At 47.9% G+C, this 20419-nt stretch overlaps 2 protein-coding genes across 3 annotated transcripts in view; both read left to right on the plus strand.

Moving 5' to 3' along the window:
• The window catches only part of agap2 (ArfGAP with GTPase domain, ankyrin repeat and PH domain 2), a 31031-nt gene extending 18749 nt beyond the window's left edge, over positions 1-12282 (plus strand). For both annotated transcript variants that reach the window (XM_040153879.1, XM_040153878.1), the window contains exons 8-18: positions 469-621; positions 760-834; positions 1174-1278; positions 3550-3730; positions 4867-4992; positions 5113-5247; positions 6116-6267; positions 7468-7558; positions 7742-7964; positions 8862-9141; positions 10972-12282. In XM_040153879.1, coding sequence (XP_040009813.1) covers positions 469-621; positions 760-834; positions 1174-1278; positions 3550-3730; positions 4867-4992; positions 5113-5247; positions 6116-6267; positions 7468-7558; positions 7742-7964; positions 8862-9141; positions 10972-11178 — 1728 coding nt within the window. In that variant the 3' untranslated portion in view covers positions 11179-12282. The remainder of the gene's footprint in view (positions 1-468; positions 622-759; positions 835-1173; positions 1279-3549; positions 3731-4866; positions 4993-5112; positions 5248-6115; positions 6268-7467; positions 7559-7741; positions 7965-8861; positions 9142-10971) is intronic.
• A 2060-nt stretch (positions 12283-14342) lies between these two features.
• On the plus strand, positions 14343-20407 carry LOC120804283 (zinc finger and BTB domain-containing protein 39). The gene is made up of 4 exons (XM_040153640.1): positions 14343-14534; positions 16150-17463; positions 17661-18020; positions 19244-20407. Exons 2-4 carry the CDS (start codon positions 16186-16188, stop codon positions 20225-20227), a joined length of 2622 nt encoding a protein of 873 aa, XP_040009574.1. The 5' UTR covers positions 14343-14534; positions 16150-16185; the 3' UTR covers positions 20228-20407.
• Positions 20408-20419: the final 12 nt, after the last annotated feature.

Genomic DNA, 20419 nt, shown 5'->3' on the forward strand with positions numbered 1-20419 from the left:
TCTGATGAATCAAATGAGCCAATTTGAAAATGTATTCCGCAGGAAATAATAAACGTCCGTTCGACAGAACGAGTAGGACAGGATTTTCAGCGTAAAAGTCAGAATGCGGAGCTGTCCCTGGGCCGCTTTGGTGGTTAAGCCTCCATCAGAGGAAGAGTTGCATGCATTATAGAGTTAAAGTCATTTGTCAAAGTGAAAGCTAATTTGAAACGCCATCCCCAAGACCGTTCATCACTTCTTCTACATCACTCTCATGCTCCATGAGTGTCAAATTCCCCTCGTTGACGATGATCGACGACTGAAAAATTCATACTGTCGATCATCGTCCCACTTTTTCTAAAGCTATCTCACCTGTTGGACCCGTTTCATCTTTCAAACCCATTCTCACTCTCGCCATGTCTTCCCTCATGCCTTCATCCCCCCTCCTCCCCCGACCTCCTGACCCCACCACTGTCGTCCACCTCCAAGGCCAGTAATGGCCCCAGTAGTGGCTACGCCTACTCCCTCCCCTCAACCCCTGTGGTCAGTCACAGAGAGCTGCGGGCTGCGCAGGGAGAGGGGGGAGGCAGTGTCAACTCACGGGTGCTGAAGAACATCCCCAGACGGCCCTCCCTCTTCAAGGTCAGTGGTTGCCAACTGTCGGCGTCTCACACCTATTAGTTTCCTGTCATCTCTCCCCATCATCTCACCCCATTCAGCTCCCTGTCTGACTCTCTCTGCTTCTGTAAACAAATTCTCTGGCTGTTGGATTTGTTTCAGAACCGGGACATGGATAAGAAAGCTGGCGATCCTAAAGGAGACCTGAGCAGCGTGCGGGGCGTTCCCATCAAACAGGTTTGGTTAACATTACAAACAGTGCAAAAAGAATAAACTGAATTGTTGATGAAGTGGGTATTTACATGCTGCAGTTTGCTTGCAGCACATTTATATGTCCCAATTCCCTCTTCAGCAAGAAGGTGGGAACAAAAATGCTCTTGTCTATTTATTCCTTCTTACATAAGCAGCTCAAAAAAATCTCTTATTTCATTCTTTTTCGGCCTCAAAGGTGTTCTATTAATATTGTGCAGGGGCTTTCAGCTGTTTCTCTCTCTGTCTGCGTCGACTCTAAATTTAGGCGGACTCATCGTGTCGTTTGTGGCGAGTGCACTGACCTCGGTTGTTGTTTTTTGACAGAGCATCCTGTGGAAGAGAAGTGGGAGCTCGCTGAACAAGGAGTGGAAGAAGAAATACGTCACCCTGTCCAACAACGGCACGCTGTCCTATCACTCCAGCTCCAGTGTAAGACAACACCGCAGCGCTGATCGATGCGGCCGTAAAACACAGTGAAGCGTCAGCAAACGGCCAAAAGAGATTTCACAGTGGAGAGAATGTCTGCAGCTTTTTCGATTAAACTACACTTTCAGCGTCGGTGGTTTCAGTATGGGCCCCATTTGTCTTAAACAGCCCCGTAATTGCTTCGAAACTTTTGCTTAATATTGATTTTTTTTTTTTCTCAGAAAAACCTTCAAAGTGATTAAACATCTGTACAGCCATTGAGTTTCCCGCACCACTGACTAGGAATTGCTGTGCACCTTTAATGAAAAACAAAACATGGTTCAAAAAGTGAGCCTAACTTTTGCTGAACAGCCGCAACTTTTGAGTCAATCGACCGTTAAATCCCTCCCCCAAACAACGGTGCATGGTGCTATAGCCAGGGCGATGCTGGTATATCAATGATTGGATCGTGGATTCTTTTTTTAACCCTCTCTAAAACCAAAAATACAAGAGCAAAATTTAAAGGAATTAGTGCTATTTTATCTGCTCTTTAATGGATTCAGGGAAGTTGAACTTGTTATTTCGAGATTTTGAGTGTTGTGTTATAGCGTCTTTATCTTCGATAATGTGACCTACAGTATGCAACAAAACTGAGTACCTCCCTGTGAAATATCACTAAAATGTTACATGATTCAAAATTGTACCATCTGACAATAATTGTACTATTTTTAAGTTGAAGTTTAGGGTATTTGATTGGATTTATAAATAAAAACAAACAGGTTAGATAGACTTCATTGAAAATATGGGCCCTAAAGTACAACCTCAGTGCAACAAAAGTGAGTACACCTGTGATTTCCAATTCAGGCTAATTGCATGAACAAGGTTATAAAAGAACCTTTTAACACCACAGCTTTTTCTCAGTTTTGTCCTGGGTTTTGTGTAATGCAACATGGCTCCGTGTGGTGAGGGTTTTGTCTGGGCATATGAGAAACCAGATTGTGAGACTTCATAAAGATTGGAGCAGGTACAAAAGGGTCAGTATGCTACTGAACGTAAGCCTTAAACACAGTTGATGAAGTGGTTGGGAGGTAGCAAAAGAGCCATACTACCAGTAACAGAAGGGGTCCTCAAAAGACGACACCGCACGCAATTAGCTATTTACGCAACCCTTCCATTGAGAACAGACGGGTAAGGGCTTCTTACGTGGCACAAGGATTATCTGTGGAAACTGGTGTTTCAGTGACTGATCAGACAATGTGGAGGATATTGCATGAAGTCAACCTTTATGGACGATGACCAAGAAGAAAACCACCGCTGACAAAACTGCATAGAAGTGCAAGATGAAACTTTGCCAAAGAAATGAACAGAAGCCTGATGGAGGTTGGCAGCACATTGGTCGGATGAAACCAAGATAAATTTGTTTGGATCATACGGGGTCCAGCGTGTTTTGCCGCGGACATGCCGCTGTCTGAAATCAAAGGCCCGTTGTTTTCAAAAATTACTAAGAATTTTAAGTCGCAAATCTGACACTTTTATCAATGTAAGCTACAAATGTGCCGTTCGAGAACATAAAGTTCGACATAGCAACAGCAACTGCGCAGCAATTACGGGCTAATGGTAAATGCTAAATATGTAGCCTAATTTTGGCACAAGTAGGGAATCGTGAGGCCATTGAACCGACTCAGTAACACAGCAGTATCTACCTAGAGTTTGCTAGCATTAGCTGACCCCACCACCATAAGCTGCTCTCCACAACAGACAAAGTCAGGTGTACTGACACTGGTTATGAATTCAACTTTTAATTTCTGAGAGGAAGAATGTGTCATCGTCTTTCAATTCAATGCAATTTAGTTTTATTTATGTGGCGCCAAATCATAACAGAGGTTATCTCAGGGGGCTTTTCATGTAGAGCAGGTCTAGACCGTACTCGTTATAGTTATATTTACAGAGACCCAACATTCCCATATTTTACCCTCAAGTGATGTGATGAGGGTTTTTGTTAAAAACAGTGTCTAGAGTCCTGAAGAGTGAAACTCTTTCTTTCTTCTTGGTCAACTCCTTAAACATTTCCCGACACCTCGGATTTACCCTTCAACCCCTTCGGCAGGTCCTTACATTCAGGGGGTCCTGGGAGCTACTCGTCTGTGCAGAATGCAAAAACATTTGCCCCTTGAACCCAAAAGGTCACAGTCTCGCACGGCCTAAGCGCCGTTTCAGAAAACTTTCCACCTCACACAGAGATCGTCGACATCGCTGGTGAAAATGTTCTAATATGTGATGTTTTGTGGGTTTCAGGACTACACACAGAACGTCCATGGAAAAGAAATCGACCTGCTTCGCGTGACAGTCAAAGTTCCTGGGAAACGTCCCCCGAGAGCCGTCGCTCCCGCGGGCCCCTCCCCTGTCCCCCCCGGCTCCATACCTGGAGTTAACGGGCTGAGTAAGGAGCTGACAGCCGCTGATAGCACCAGTACAGGTATGTTTACACGTGTGCATGTAAACGAGATATACACACTTGTCGCTGAGGGTCTGAGGGCAGGGACAGAGATTATAGCAAGACAAGGCTGGTGTTGTTCTTAACTTTTCAACAAATCCCATAAAAAAACTGAAAAAAACCCAATGTGTTAGTCAATTTTTTTTTAACATTTTCTGACTTCCCTGGCCTCATCTTGAAAAACAGGTCACAAAGACATGGTTTCAATTTTTTTTTTAAAATGCTCTTTAATGTCCTAAAACAGCCGGACACTGTAGTTCACAGCGAACGTGACTCAAGCTTAAATAAACATGGTGTGTGTTGGGGACTATTTTTAGCTGCGGACTAATCAACATGCGGTGCTCTGGTGTGATGAGGAATGATTGAGCGCCGGGGCCCAGAGAAATACGACGTATGAGGCAATACTTTCTCGTAAGGATCAGTTCGTAGTTGGTTTGGGCTTTTCTCATGGGATTTGTTGAGAGCAAGAATAACGTAGAATATCACCAGACTCATCCTTTAAAATTTCTCCTTTTTTTTTTTTTCTTTCAGTAAAGGTTTATCGATTTTGTTGGCCAATCATACAGCCATTCAGCAAAACTCTCCCGTTACCCAGCAGCCCTCTGTCCCCTCCTCTGATAACACTTAAAGAAAACCCGTCTTTCACATTGATGGGTCTGAAAAGCAGCCTCTCACCGCCACTGTTCTATCTTCCCGACGAACCGACAGCGGTGGGAGAGGCTGACAGAAGACAGGTTTGCGAAGATACCCACTGCTGAGCAATAAGCGTCTCGCCCAGCCCAACATATCTTTTCCGGGGGTTGCAACTCTGAAGTCGTTCAACACGTGCGAAGTCTCGTAGGTCCTGTGTGTCAAAAACGAACTTTGCGAGACCCCCGACAACATCGACCCGAACTGTTTCCTAATCTCTCTTTTAGTTCCAGACATAACTTTTTTCCCAGGCTGGAACTGGAGGTTTAGGGAATGATATAAATTCACTGTTCATAAAAGATGGGTACTGAGAGAGATGAAGTAACTAATGGGTGGTGTAAGAGATCATCTTCATGCACATCATGTAAATGTGATATACTGTATAAAAAAACAAAAGGAAAAGACCTTTATGTCCTTTCTTCTGTCAGTTCCTCAGTTGTGTCCCGCCACCCTGTCAGTGGTGGATGATCGGTCTGGTGGTTTGTCCCCTCACGGCGGAGAGAGAGGACTTCAGCGCTGCCCCTCCTCGCTGTCCACCAAAGCACAAAGTGTGGGTACGTACCGGCAGGGAAATGCCACCGGGTCAACAGAAAAAAAACGCTCTGTCTATAGCTACGCTACGACCGCAAACGATGGCGTCATGTGTGATTCCTTATCTCTGCATCAAATGTCAGATGCCCTTGAGGGGACAGCCAGTCCCTTTGCTGGAAAAGACCCCGGCCAGTCGTCTCCCATGAGCGACAGGAAGAAGAACAGGAGGAAGAAGAGCATGAATCAGAAAGGGGAGGCAGCCGTTGGACAGGCCGAAGGTAACGCCACGCGGAGAGCTTCGGTCCCGGTTTTTCATCAGGAAAGTGTTGTGTGCATGAAATACAGCTGCTACTGCCAGTAGTCCGATAAAAGTGTAAACATACAGATTACGCAGAAGCAGTGAATGTGAAAACAAAAAGGCATTAACAGGGCGACCAAAACAGAAAAAAATGATGAATAGCTAGAAAATAAATAAATATGCATAAATAAAACATTAAAGTATGTTTTTCAGGCATTTTGAAGAATAGGAGCATTTGATTCTTCAGTTAAAAAAAGATGTCTTCAAAATCACATTTACATATTCCTACACAGTCTTCTTTTTTCCGATGCCTTTATGTTCTAGGTCTTGGTTTAGTGAAGGTGTTTGTCTCTCTCTGAACATTTCTTAACATCCCTTCTCTTAACACTTGTGCTTTTCTTTCTCTGTTTCTCTTCCTTTTCCTGTGCTTGTCTCTCGCTCCGCAGCCAAACGCAAAATGTGGAAATTAAAGAGCTTTGGTAGCTTGAGAAACATTAATAAGACAGGTAACGAGTGAGGGCGATGGCGCTGAGTCAGCTCGTGCTCAGATTCACATACGGTATCTTCCCTCCGTCTGTGTTCCGCCTCAGTGTGCCCGACATATGTTTTCCTGCATCCCGAGCCTCAGCTGTTCGTTTGACTTGTTTCCATTGTAATAACAAGATTTTTCTGTTTTCACCTTCACCGTCAGTTTGCTGTTGTGTGTCATTTGCCTCTGTTTTACGTACTTCCCCTCACTCACCGTAGAGCCATGATGGCCGTTACCATAATCCACCGTAAAGCAGCCACCGTCGTGCACGTGCGGATCTCAGTGGAGTTTTTTTTTGTTGCTTTCCTTTGACTTGCAGAGGAGGAGAACGCAGACTTCATCATAGTGTCGTTTACCGGGCAGACGTGGCACTTTGAGGCTCAGAGCCTGGAGGAGAGGGACTCGTGGGTGTCGGCCATCGAGAGCCAGATTCTGGCGAGTCTGCAGTCGTGTGAGAGCGGCAGAAACAAGGTAAAAGAAAATTTAAAAAAAATCTTAAAGGTCCTGAAAACACATTTTCTCAATCGGCTTCTTACTATGAGTGAAGGGGTCCTACATGAACACTCTTCCTCCCACCACAGTTAGAACAGTTTTGGTTATTTCTGTTTTTCTGTGTTTGGAGAAAAAAAAAAGCACGCAGCGCCAAAAGACAGAAGACATCACAGTGAAAAAAAGTATAATCCGCACACTGTTCTATGCTCCCACAGTGTTTCTTCAGACGTCTGCCAGAAGATCCAACCGATCGAAACATTGCACAGCAACAGTAAATTAAAAAAAAAAAAAAAAAAGCATTGTGGGAGCAGAGAACTGGGGTATTTCCTTATTCGCGTTCGCTTTTCTCGAGGTTCAGTTGGGGAAAAAAAGCGAGGCCACGGTGAAAGTCTGTGCGTCAGTCAGAGTTCGGCGACGTCTGAACCAAAATCCAATGACAGTTGTGCGGTTGTTGCCGGCACTAACAATCACATCTCATCAAACCGCACGTACACAGTCCTCATTTACCAGATTAGCAGAGTTTTTTTTTTTCAGGGTTGAGACCAAGTCCCAGCCGCATTTAAACTCTGCCAGATCTGGGGCGGGAGCGAACGGCTCGGTACAGAGACGATAGAAAGGCTAGTGTGTTGGCGGTTAGCCTCCCAGCTAGCCCTGCGAGGCGTCACCACGTCACCAAGCTGCTGCGACCAAACATTGCGCCAAGACGCTCGGATGAATTTTTGCCATGCCGTTTTCTGCCGTTGTGTGCCATTTTGTGGTGTGACCGGGTCTTTAAACTCCTCATGATTGGTAAGTGAGGATGTTTTTAATTCTGAACTTTAGCTCTGACTGATGCTGAAGTCATGAATATTTAATGTCATGAAGAAAAACTTCAGATTTGAATGCAAGTTTTTAGGGGCTTTATAAATGTTCAGTGGATAATCTCTAAATTATGCAATGTGTCTTTGCAGGAAGCTTTTTCCCTTTTTGTAATCTTTTTTTTTCTCACAATCAACACACATGACACAGTGTGACATTTATTAATCAATACAAGTCATATCCTACATGTCCCTATTCTAGGTGCCGTGATCTAACCGTTCACACAGAGGCCGAGGCGGGTTTTAAAAAAACCCGCGAGTGTGTGGGTATGAGTAGACGATTCAACTGTTTGTGTGTCTGTGTTTGTGTGCCACTGTGCAGGCGCGTAGGAGCAGTCAGAGTGAGGCCGTAGCGCTTCAGGCCATCCGTAACGCCAAGGGCAACAGTCTGTGTGTGGACTGCGAAGCACTGAGTGAGTCCTTAAATGTCGACATCTTTGCCTCCGACTGCACATTAACTCCGGAGGACGATTCTGCTTCCACGCACCGTCCACAGCCCGTGGCGGTGTCACAGTTCACACACTGCTTGTTTCTCCTCAGCAAGTTCATTGTGTGCGCGCATCCGCTAACCAGTCTCTCTTCTCTGGGCCCTGCAGACCCCACCTGGGCCAGTCTCAATCTGGGTGCACTGATCTGCATCGAGTGCTCGGGGATCCATCGAAACCTGGGGACTCACCTTTCCCGTGTTCGCTCGCTGGACCTGGACGACTGGCCCGGGGAGCTCACGCAAGTCCTGGCTGCCATCGGAAACCACATGGCCAACAGCATCTGGGAGAGCTGCACGCGGGGCAGAACCAAACCCACGCCTACTGCAACGCGGTGGGCAAAACCTCATCCCCGCATTTATTCAACGCACCGCAGATTGTTTGATTGATGAGTAAATTATCAGACAGCATCTGGTTTCAGTTCATGAGACTTGAAACTTACTCGGTAGACAGTCAGAACATTTCATCATTCTGGCCTTCATAAGCGGTAGATAAACACTGTAATGTCACTGTAATTAGAGTTAAGGACATTTCTAAGTGTTAATCAATGTATTTGTCACCAATTGCAACTTTAACTTTTAAAAGTTAATGAGTTATTGAAACTTGAACCTGTAATATGGCTCAAGAGCTTTAATCGTATTTAATGTTATATGATTATGCGTGTGACTAAATCCTCAGATTGGGTTATAAGACATTCATTACCAGTTTACTCAAATGTGCAAGTAATTCAGAGGCGGGTTCAAAACCGTTCGTGAATGTGTTCAAACCATGTGACCGTGGAAATAAAAAAAAAGGGGCCACTTACTAGACGCTTTAACTGGTATCTCATCAATAAAAGTGTTACCAAAAAAAGAAACAAAAACAAAAAACCCTCGGTGGTTGGTGCATTCAAGTACTTATAGGAAAGTTGGCGGCTTAAAGGGAACTTTATCACTGCAAGAAAGAACCTAGAACTCGAATCTTAGACATCGGGACTTCCCGTGATCAAAAACATGAACAAAAAGACTTCTTCTTTCTAATTACATGTGTGATTTTAAATCATAATAAACAAATACGACAGTTACACTGAAATTTGCACATCTGTCGAATGCGAAGCATCTGGCAGCAGGAGGTGTGACCTTAGAAAGGTGTCTGGCTGCACACTTTGGTCACTGACACGGTGGTATTTCCATGCGTGTGTGTCTTCTCATGCATGACCGGGTCTCCCGCTTGTGTGTTTCTGTTTCACCAGTGAGGAAAGGGAGTCCTGGATCCGCGCCAAATATGAACAGCGGGCGTTTGTGGCGCCTCTTCAGCCGGCCCCGGGGACCCAGCTGCCGGAGGACAGTATGCCGGTGTCGCTGCTGTCTGCGGTGACTGAGAGAGACCTGCCCAGACTGCTGCTTCTGCTGGCCCACAGCACCAAGGAACAGATCAACGCTCAGCCGGCCGGGCCGACTTCGCCGCCTCGCACGGCCCTGCACGCTGCTTGTCAGCTGGGAGATGTAGTCATGACCCAGCTGCTCGTCTGGGTGGGTTTCTCCTTTCTGTTCGCACCTCTCTGGCTTCGACTGTCTTTCGATTCCTTGTCGTCCAGCCTAAGTTTACTGTAAGCTGCTCAGATGTGTCGAGGAAAAAAGGTTCCATGATAAAGTAGGATGCAGATTACACTCAGATGGTCTTGCCATGGCCAGATTAACCTTTTAAAATCCACCCACCCACCCGTGGGACAGTTTGGCCTCGGTGGTGCTTAAAAAGACTCCTGTGTAACTGTGGCTCAGTATCTCTTAAACTCTTTCTGACAATTTGGTTGCAACATTTAGAGAGTTACCTTTCGAATGAGACCAGGGTCACGACTGTAATCAAACGGGTTGGAGAGCACTAACCTTTTTGTTCTGGGTACATCATTTTTGGGGGTGTCTGGTAACAGGTAAACCGGTTAGGGGGCCCCAGTCTTGCCGAGGGACCTGTTGGCCACCGGTGCACGGTGAACGTGACCCTCAGGTTTCCATTAACTGCAGCGCAAAAAACGAAACCGATACGAACATTTATACCACAGGAACTTTCCCACGGGGACTGAGAACCTTTTTGAGGAACTCAAAAACTAAACCCGTGTTTCGACCAGCGGAACTAGAGACTAAATTTAGTTCTTGTAGCTTCCAGTTGTAAAAACAAGTCCCCACTGTTTGTACTTTCTGATGTTTGATTCATCAAACAAAGACTTTTGCCTGCTTCCACTGGTGTACAGCTTTATTCGCAGTATGAGGACGTACTGGGTGACTAGTACCGATATTAGGTAGGGGGATGGTTGATTAACATGAAGTATATATATATATATCATGTTGTTGGCTTTCCAACGAGTTTAAAAATAGAGGGAGATAAAAAGATAGAGGAAGTGCAAACAGAAGAATAACCATAAAAAACTCAGCAGATCATCTACTGTGGACACAGGAACTCTGGTGGCACTCAAAATAATAAAGATAAGAGATACTGAACCGAAGTTACGGAGGCACAAACATGGTAGAATTGTTCCTGCCTATTTTTATTTTGGCATTAAAAAAAAGGGAATATAAGGCCCGTAGTAGGACCTTTTGCCTAGAAAACGCTTTGGAGCCGCAAGTCTGGGCCACTTCTGTGTCGACAGCTGTTGCAGTGACACGAGGATCCTAAAATGCTCCGCGCAGATAGAACCAGGAGACGTAGAGCTTTCAAACGATGTGTAATTTGTCAGGGTTGTGTGTGGATTCGGCCCTAAAGCAGCGCCACCGGGGCCAAAGCGGTGGGATCTTAAAAGGTTGATCTGTCATCGGTCTCGTTGGGCTAATCCACAAGGATCTTCGGATTTAGTGCAAACTGAAAACATGAATTCACAAAGGGGACTTTTAGTTTCTAGTTTAGTTCACGTGGTTCCAAAGTCCCGGGAACTTTTTGGTCAGAGGGGCCTCTGTGGCAGATTCATGCGCCCAGAGACTCAGACAACGGTCTTAAAAAATGAGATTCGGACACAGGCCCCTTCCACGCTACACGACACAAAACTGGCTAAAATGTAGGACTCGCCTTGGCTCAGTTTGTACGTCCGAGGTGCAAATTTCATCCAACTGACGTGCAGCGGACCCGAGACCTTTAGGTGCCCCGGAATTACCTGCTGTTCCCGGGTAGTTCTTCGGTCTTGCGGACAAAGTCCGAATCTACTGTGTGGCGTGGACGCTGCCAGACTTAACATGCAGTTTGATTCAGTTAGAAATGCACTTAATTCTGATGGTTCTCAGTAGCACATGTAATCAATACCTGTGATCAATGCTCAATCTATAAATAAGCTTACCCTGATCAAATATGATCTCCTCTCTCCCCCCTTCCTGCAGTACGGCATCGATGTGAAAGCGAAGGATAACCAAGGCCAGACGGCCATGATGATGGCCAGAAAAAACGGGAGCAAAGGCTGCATTGACATTTTGCTCCAGCACGGCTGTCCCAGCGAGACGTCCCCCACCACTGCCACGCCTGTCCTCTCCCGCCGGTCCAGTACTGCCAGCCTGGGCCGGACCAGCTCCAGGAAACGGGTGTCGTAGCGCGGACTGCAGATGCTACCGCACTGGGGGGTGGGGGGGCTGGTGGTAGTTTAGCAACCTTTAGGATACGGGCAGAGCTGACTTTGGAGAGGGGTGTACTGTCAGAAAAATGACGGGACTATATCATAGTACTAAGGATAAAAAAAGAAAAAGAAAAAAAAAAAGCTTCTGAAGACTGAACAACATATCAAACAACTTAAAAGCAATATTCATTCGATTTGTTGATGACAGATATATTGCTGAAATACTGTGTTGTTGTCGACCTCATTTCAAAAATGACTCACGTAGAACTTTGTAGCTGTCTTCTGTGATTTTAGAGCAGACCCCCCGATCTGCCTCTGTTTCACTTCCTCCAGAAGAAGTGCAATAATCCTGCTATGGCGACGAAAAGCAACAAGTTTGGGAGCGAGCTGTGTCGGGCGACTGGTTGGTCACTGATGTGAGACAATTATAACTTCAAGAGGGCGATGCTTTTATTCAGATTTGTTGTGACTGGACCAAAACAGCTGTTTTTTTGTTTGTTTGGTTTTTTTTTTGGTTTGGTTTTTTTTCCCTTTGGCTTTACAAATAAAACATAGACCTACAATATGTCATGTTGTTAGTTACGTGTGCCTGTTGCAGCAGTATAAAGGTCAGTTTATATATATAAATATATATATATAAACAAATCAGCTGAGATAATTCTGCTTAGACTAGAAAAATGAATGGTTTGGAATATGAAATATGTCAGTGTTACTCTCACAGGTCAAAGATATGGCGTTTTAATATACTGTAAATGTACCTATACTACAAACTTAATGTTAAACTCTGTAAACGAAGACACAACTGAAAAAACCAGACTCGATTTTGTAAATGATTTCTTACTGGTAGTTTTGAAAATATGTCAAGTTTTGTTTTTCCGTTGTCTTTTTATAATTTCTTATTCTCCGACGTGTCATAAACCCAGTGAGCAGATGCTTTCACGTAGGTCGTAACATGTGGCCCAAGTCTACGTGGAAACCGGGACCTCACTCGTACTCATGTCACTGTTGTGTCGGTCTGTCCCATGAGCTCACGGGTTGTGCGAATCCCGCGTGAGCTAAAAGAAATGGCTGCCGGAATAAAATACACTCTTTCTTTCTTTCTTTTTTAATAAAATTAACATTATTATGAGAATTCATTGTGTTTCATTTTGTCTTTGTGTCGTGGGCCAGCTGCCGCATAACGCTGTCGTCAACGCCAGTCTGTCGTTGCGTCGGTCCGCCATCGTGGCTCCGATATCCCTGTTTCCCAGAGGATGAATCCTGCGGACTTCGTTAGTCCCCCTGACTTTCCCTGTAGCGTCGGGCAGCCGGCTCAGACCTTTTCACTCGTCCGGCGAAATGTCTCAACACGCGCCGGACGGACCGGCCCAGAAACCCCAGAGCAGACATTCGCGGCTCCCAGCCCTTGTTGATCTCCCGCGGTTTTCCTCTAGCATCACATGAGGTTGACATTTTTTTTTTTTTTGTGAAAGTGAAACTCCCTTGCAAGTACTGGAAGACGTGCCATGAAATTTGGTAGAGGCACGTCGCCCTCAGGATGAACTGTGTTAACTTCGGTGATCCTCCGTATTTGCTGCTAGCACGGACGTAGACCCTCCGTCTTTTTTTTTGTTTATTTGTTTTTGGTTTTGTTTTGTTTTTTAATCAGATCTAACAAACGTGGTGGCAGTTCCCACCGTTCCGTACAGCACCAGGAGTCGGTACCGTAAGGTTCAGCTGATCTTCTGCAGATGGCCTCGAGCGTTGCGGAGATCAAAGGTCACGAGCAAAGAGCAGGGAACTTAGCAGGGCGCTGCGGTGAGTGCGACGGGGGGGCGGTGGGGGGGGGCGCCGTGCAACTGGCCAGGGAGACGGGACACACGCACACAGCAGCGGTTCGGGGGAGGGGTTCTATCACTGAAGGCCCGTGGAACCGTCAGCAATCACTGCCATCCATAGTCATATAACTGCAACGGGTAACGGGTGAACAGTAAAATGTGAACAGCATGAACATTTTCCATTACACCAGTAATTAAACTTTTAATTGTTTTTACCTACCTCATTGTTTTTGTGATGCATGTGTAGTGACTGATGTAAAACTTTGGGATCTGTCTATCTGTCTGTCTATCTATCTGTCTGTCCATCTATCTATCTGTCTATCTGTCTGTCTGTCTCTCTATCTGTCTATGTCTATCTCTCTGTCTATCTGTCTCTCTCTCTCAATCTATCTGCCTTTCTATCTCTCTATCTATCTGTCTGTCTATCTATCTATCAACCTGTCTATCTGTCTGTCTATCTATCTATCAGTCCATGTCTATCTATCTGTCTGTCTCTCTCTGTCTGTCTGTCTATGTATCAACCTGTCTATCTCTCTATCTGTCTGTCTGTCTGTCTATCTATCAGTCTATGTCTATCTATCTGTCTGTCTCTCTCTCTATCTGCCTGTCTGTCTGTCTATCGACTCTTAAACTATCCAACATTATACACTGATCAAAATATGAATATCAGCTCCGCCTCTATCAGAATTAAATGCATGTAAACGAAGGCGTTCGTGCTACATAATAATATAAAATACACTCGGTTGCCAGTTTGTTAGGTACACCTGGCCTCAGCAGTCCTGCAACGAATCCTGCTCCTTTAATGTGCAGTTTTTGTTGGAAGTGCATTAGAGAGGTGCCGGTTCCGCCGCGCGATCATTGTCGTGCTGCGTTCAGCGGACCGGTCTTTCCGCTACCGTGTCCGCCCGGTTCATGCCGGCAACACGGTCCACACGCACGCAGCCTCCGAAGCGACCGTGCAGTCGGATCACCGCCCCCGTAAAACGGTTCCAACACAATCTGAACTTTCTGGCCTTCATAGAGGAGGCTTAACCGCGGGGCTGTCGGGTTAGACCGCTCTGGGTTTGGTGGTTTTATCCGGGGGCCGCCCTGCATTACGAGAGCATGGAGTTGATGCTAATGCTTTTAGCACTTTACCCTCGGCGGGATCGGAGACGCGCGACTCCGGCTCGTAACGGAGCGTTTCCGCGGTGTGGTGCGGCGACTCCCGCTGCCTCCCGCGCCTCCCGCCCGCTCGTGTTATCGCCGCAGCGACGCCCTCGGACTGCAGGGGGCGTGCGCGCCGCTCGCGCTCGCTTTGTTGACACACGTCACGAAAGCGCGACGGAGGAATGAGAAGGGTTGTAATTTGTGAGATTTACGATCCGCGGACGAGAACCGGAGCGCGTCTGAAAAACCGGGAGGGAACGGAGGGAACGCTCCCCGGCGGCGAGAAACGTCTCTCCATGGGCGAGCGGCAGGAGCCGGACGGGCGGCGCCGCGGCGGACAGATGCGTGAAACGAGTGCGATTTAGCGGTGAGTGAGCGGAGTGTCTGGGTAAAACAGGGCTGAGCGCCGTTAGCTGCCGAAATCCACAGCGTCAGACACACGCAGCGGCGAAAACACGGGTGCGTTTAAACATAACGATACAACCATAATATCCCAGGTGTGTGTGTGTGTGTGTGTGAGAGAGAGAGAGACGGACTGAAAGCAGTGAGGATTATTTCCTCGATATTTCATTTCAGTATCACTTGACCATTGTCGAGACCGGTAACGGCGCCTGAACACCAGCTTAAAACTGTGATTCGTTTTTGAGCGGAGCTGCAGCCGTTGGTCGACCGATCAGTTAGTCGATCGACTGAAAAACAAAATGTGCAAAATGGCTCGAATACAAGTCTGATTTCTGCGTCTCGGTGTTAAGATTTCCTGCCTTTTCCCTCCCTGTTTTATTTCACTTCAAAATAAATAAATGTAGGGTTTGGGACATTTGAAGACGTCACCTTGGACATTTTTCACTATTTTCTGACATTTCGTAGACTAAATAATTAATCGATGATCGAGAAAATAATGGGCAGATTAATCGACAATGAAAATAAGCGGAGTTGTCAGTAATGACTGGATTTAGAATCATCTTATGTGACCTTGTTCGTAACAAGGTAAGTTTATTTGTGCACCAGCTTTCGACATCAAAACAATTCAGAGTGCTTTACATAACATGACATAAAAAGTCATTAAGGGAAGATATAGAATAGAATAGAATATAGATATTCTATTATTATATATTATATATATATTATTATTCTATTATATAAATAGAATAAAACCGATCAAACAGGAGAATATGAAAGTCGCAGTGCAGTGGGAGAGAGTTTAACTTAACAAAGAACTTGGAGCAAACCTCAAAAGTTCTCCGGGAGTTTCTTCCAGATATGGAGCATAAAAACCGAACGCTGCCCCCCCCCGTGTTTAGCATCAGTAAGCAGACCCCGCCCCAGGCGACCTGAGAGGATCCGGGTGGTCTCTTCTGGTCTTAGCGAGGGGTCTAGCAGCGGCGATCTGGATCCACCGCCGTCTGATGCACTTTTCAGAGAGAGCTGTGGTGACGTGGAGAAGAGCACGAAGACGCTCTTCTGAGTCTTGCTGAGACACGAGTCCTTGAGGCGACAGTGGGCTGATGTCGTAATCGCCATAATGGAGACGTTAAAGTTCAGGTCCGAGTCCGCGACCACACCAGGATCTCTGGCTCGCTTTTAACACAAGACCGTGAACTGGTGTGAGCTGACTTTTGATTGTTCCAATGGGATTTTATTTTTTCACATCAGATCACCGATTTGTTCAGTGCACTCACTCAGTGATTGTAGATAACTGTAATAATTATTTCACACCATTGCAAACTGATTGTCTTCACTTTGGATTCAGGGAAATTGTGACGGGCACCATGTGACATTTTATAGACAATAAAAACTGATAATTCAATAAAGAAAATCAGTGTTAATTGTAGCCTTAGTGACAGTGAACGAAGCGCAGATCAAATAGTCTGGACATTCGAGGCTGAAGAAAGACAGGAAAGGTTGCCTGCTTGTTGCAGTGTGTCTCTCACACACTCTCCTCTTCTGTCCTGCTCCAATGACCGTCCTGTCTGTCCCTGCAGTTGGACTTTAGCGCACCAGGAGCTGCAGCAGCAGGGATGAGGATCCGGCTGCAGGGTCCCGGCCATGCTGCCAGCCTTCTCGCTGAGCTCAACCGCTGCCGCCAGTCACGGCGGTACTGCGATGTGTTCCTTCAAGTTGGAAACCGCACCTTCGCAGCGCACCGCGCGGTGCTGGCCTGCGCCGGGGCATACTTCCGCAACCTGTTCGCCCGGGCTCCGGCCTCGTCCACCACCGCCTTCTCCCTGGAGTTTATCTCCCCGGCCAACTTCGAGAAGGTGCTGACGTTCGTCTACACGGGGGAGATCCTGACCGATCTCATAGATGTCGGGGTACTGTACGAGCTGGCCGAGAGGCTGGGTGTCAGCGAACTGGTGAGGGCCTGTCACGCCATCTTCCCCGACCTGCAGGCTTCCGTGTCTGCGAACTGCAAAGCCAGCAGTCCTGGAGACCTCGCCGTGGACTCTAGCATGGTCGCTGCCGCTTCCGCGGTGGCTGCCGTTGGTGCGGCTTCTGTATCCGCCTTGTCTGTCTGTTCATCTGCCGCCTCCTGCTCGTCCCTGTCCTCGTCAGCTGGTCTGTCTGCTGCCCCGACTCCCGCTGCTGCCCCCTCCCCGCTCTTCCAGGCCAGGACTGCCAGGGCCGGCCGAGAAGCCCACGGCGGGGCTCTGTCCCTGGACCTGAAGGCAGAGGACGTCCAGTCTCATATCGGCTACGGGCGGATGACAGCCGATCATCAACTGCCAGGAGGACATCTCTTATCCAGCAGCAGCCACTCTAGCCAGAGTGACGGCGTGCTGCCCCCCGGCCCTTTGCTCCAGCTGAAGACTGAGCAGGGGCCGGAAGAGGAGGAGGCGGGCGGCAGCTGCGAGGAAGGCATCGGAGACGGACGAATGGTTTCTGAGAGCACCGCTGTCCCTCTGCCTCAGAGCAGCGACCCCGCACCGTCCGACCCCTGCTCCTTCCCCGACTCTTCGGCTCAGCTCGGGGTCGAGGCCTGCACCCCGACGTCATCCTCGGGAGAGCCTCTGGGCAGCCTGCAGGTCGAGGCGGTGGAGGGCGGCGTGGTGGACCTGCAGAGGGACGGCGGGCTGATGTTTAGAGAGGTGGAGGAGGGGGAGAACGAGGAGGAGAGGGAGGCTCTGCGAGATAACGGAGCTATGGAGGGAACAGAGGAGGAGCAGTGGAGGCAGCTGGCGGGGGAGATCATCGAGCTGAGCGACGACGAGAACTTCATGGAGGAGGGAGATGAAGAGGATGATGAAGACGACCTCGTGTGTGTGGAGAACGGAGAGGGAGGGAACTCGAGCAGCCAGGTAATGTTTGTCAGGTGCTGTAGAACTTTTTTTGTCTTCAGGCCTTGGTACAGACGACCAGCCCTGTGCAAACGGCACCATACATGTAAAAACCCTCCCAGTCAGAGAAGACCAGGAACACTCCCCATAAACTTTATTTCATACTTTATTTATACGTGTAGTCCATGCAGTGGGAATAATGTTGCTCCCCCCTCCAGGTGACAGGAGACATGCTGTCGTGCAAAGCCTGCGCAGCGCCTCTGCCGGCAGACCCGGCCGCCGTCAGACGACACGCTGACACCCACCTGACGGAGCTGGGGCTCTGCAGGGTGTGCGGGGCCTCGTTCCCGGACCGCGCCGCCGGTTTCACCCACTCCCTCTCCCACGTGGGGGTGCACCTCTTTACCTGTGACATGTGTCACCTGCAGTTCTGCAGCAAAAACAAGCTGCTGCGTCACCACCGCCAGAATTCCTCCGGTTACACCATACCGCAGGGGGCGCTGACCCACAGCAGCCACGGCCCCAGCGCCGAGCTTCAGTGCGCGGTGTGCGCCAAGACCCTCAGCAAGGACTTCCAGGTTGGTGGACATTTAATATGGATTGTGAAGTAAGTCGGATGCATTTACAGACATAGTTTCAGGCCAGTTTGATACATTAATTAATTATAAATACGTATATATTCCCTCGGCCATTATTAGGCCCATGATTTACAGATAGCATACACATCACATTGCTCTCCACCATTTCACAAAGGTTACTCTTGTTTTTTTAGACTGAAATCCTGCCTTCCCGCCATTCGTTTCAGTGTGTGTGGTAATGGTATCTAGCATTTACCGGCAAAAACCTGCCTGAGAAAGATAAGTCCCCTCTTTTTTGACGCGTATATTTTATGAGAAACCTTTTTCATGTCAACGACCGCACAAGGAAACGGCGACATTATCCCCGGCTACCGAAGGGTCTGCATCACAGACCTTGAATATTACGGACGGCAAGTCTTTTTGCATCTCTACGTAATTCGGTAAAGCAGACAATAAAAATGGAGGTGGGTGAGGAGCTCTGTGGCTGCCGGCTCTCAGGACCCGAATGCCTGCATCTCCCGCAGGAATATTTTTTTAGTATGTTGCGATGATAACGTCACTTAAAGGTGACTTTACAGTCGTCGCGCTGTAATACCTCCCTCAGGCAGATTTCAAGCCTCTGTAGGTTGATTTTTAACACTGTATTGACATCAACTAAGATGAATGGCTGCCACGGCGACAGGCGGTCGTTCGAAGACAGTGTCAATCAAGCGAGTCGGTCGTCACGAAGTTAATGGGCAACAATTTTTCAAACACAAATACCAAACGTTCCTTTGATTTTAGAGAATTTTGTGCTTTTCCTTGTCTTGGTTTGATTTGGATTGTTGGTCGGACAAAACAAGTTATTTGAAGACATTAACTTTGTGTGTGTGTGTGTGTGTGTGTGTGTGTGTGTGTATACTTTACATATAAATGTAATATATATGATTGTTTGAGCTGGGAATAAAAAAATAGGAACCAGGTACAATTAAAAAAATATGAGTTTTCTCATTTGAACACGAATGAGAGCGAATAAGGCGGGAAACGAGCTCAGAATTACAGACACAGAACGTTGAGACGTCTGTTTGCGTAACCAGGAAATGCCAGAGAGCTGATTTCACATTTAACCACCTGACAACAACATGGAGAGGAAATAAGAATATGGAATTACTCTTTGACCAGCTGCTCTGCCTTCCGCTTTCATGAGATTCTCACATTTGCTTCATGTTTCTTTCCAACCGTAGACCGTCAAAGACCACCTGCTGAACCACGTGTGTCCCCAGAGCCTGGACTGTGGACTGTGTCACCTCCCCCAGCCCTCCCTGTGCTCCCTGCTGTGGCACGCCCTCGCCCACCTCTCTTTGCCCGTCTTCACCTGCCCTCACTGCGCCCGTTGCTTCGTGGAGCGCCCCCTCCTGGACAGACATATGACCGCGCACGCCGAGGAGGCGGCAGCCAAGGAGAGGGAGCGGTCGGCGCTGAGGGCTTACAGAGTGAGGGCAGATGGAGGCGAGGTAGGAGGTATGGCGGGAGTGGAGGAGTTGCACTGCTTCCTGTGCCCGCAGACGTTCCGCTCCTCATCTGCCTTTCAGTACCACCTAAACCTGCACACCACCGAGTCCCTGGGGAGCGGAGGTGGTGCTGGAGGCCAGGGCTGGTTAGGCAAACGCAAAGCTGAGCAGTCTCTGGAGTGCCCCCCGTCTTCCTGCTCCTCCTCGTCTCCACAGGACGTCAGCGGCCTCGTTAAAGTCAGCAACCTGGGTCTGGGCCTTGGAATGGGCTTCAGCATACCAGAGAAGTTTTTCCAGGGGCCAGTACACAGCTTGTCCTCTGGGGTCCAGACCAACGGGAGCTCGGGGCAGGACGGGGGAGCCGGAGCAGCGGCGGTCCGCGGGAAATGGTACCGGTGTCGCTACTGCGGTAAACGTTTCGCCCACTCAGGGGAGTTCACCTATCACCTCCGCATCCACACCGGGGAAAAACCCTACCAGTGCAAAGTCTGTCTGCGTTTCTTCAGAGGCCGCTCCACCATGATCTGCCACCTGAAGACGCACGCCGGCGCGCTCATGTACCGCTGCACCGTCTGCGGCCTTTACTTCTCCACGCTGAAGCTGGTGTCGTCACATATGGAGCTCCACAAGGACCACCTGCCGCCGGACTTCAACATCGAGCAGACCTTCATGTACAACGATCACTCGAAAGAATCGCTGCCCACCGTGGACCCCTGAACAGCTCTGTGCCGGCCTGGTGCGTCTGTCCTCGTGCCCCCCCCCCCCCCTATGACACTAACTCTGTGTCTGGTTGTCGTGGACCATATAATAGATTAGGGCTGCAACTAACGATTACTTTCACTATTGATTAATCGTTTAGTCGGTGAAATGTCAATAACTTGTAAAAAAAAAAAAAAAGCCTGTCACAAC

This window comes from Xiphias gladius, chromosome 18 (assembly GCF_016859285.1).
Source record: "Xiphias gladius isolate SHS-SW01 ecotype Sanya breed wild chromosome 18, ASM1685928v1, whole genome shotgun sequence".
NCBI lineage: Eukaryota > Metazoa > Chordata > Actinopteri > Istiophoriformes > Xiphiidae > Xiphias > Xiphias gladius.

What these genes read in the sequence shown, in the direction of transcription:
- LOC120804283 (XM_040153640.1), top strand. Translation starts at nt 16,186, where the DNA reads ATGAGGATCCGGCTGCAGGGTCCCGGCCATGCTGCCAGCCTTCTCGCT. An exon ending in GAGGGAACTCGAGCAGCCAG is followed by an intron (nt 17,464 to 17,660) that starts GTAATGTTTGTC and finishes TCCCCCCTCCAG; the next exon opens with GTGACAGGAGACATGCTGTC. An exon ending in CCCTCAGCAAGGACTTCCAG is followed by an intron (nt 18,021 to 19,243) that starts GTTGGTGGACAT and finishes TTCCAACCGTAG; the next exon opens with ACCGTCAAAGACCACCTGCT.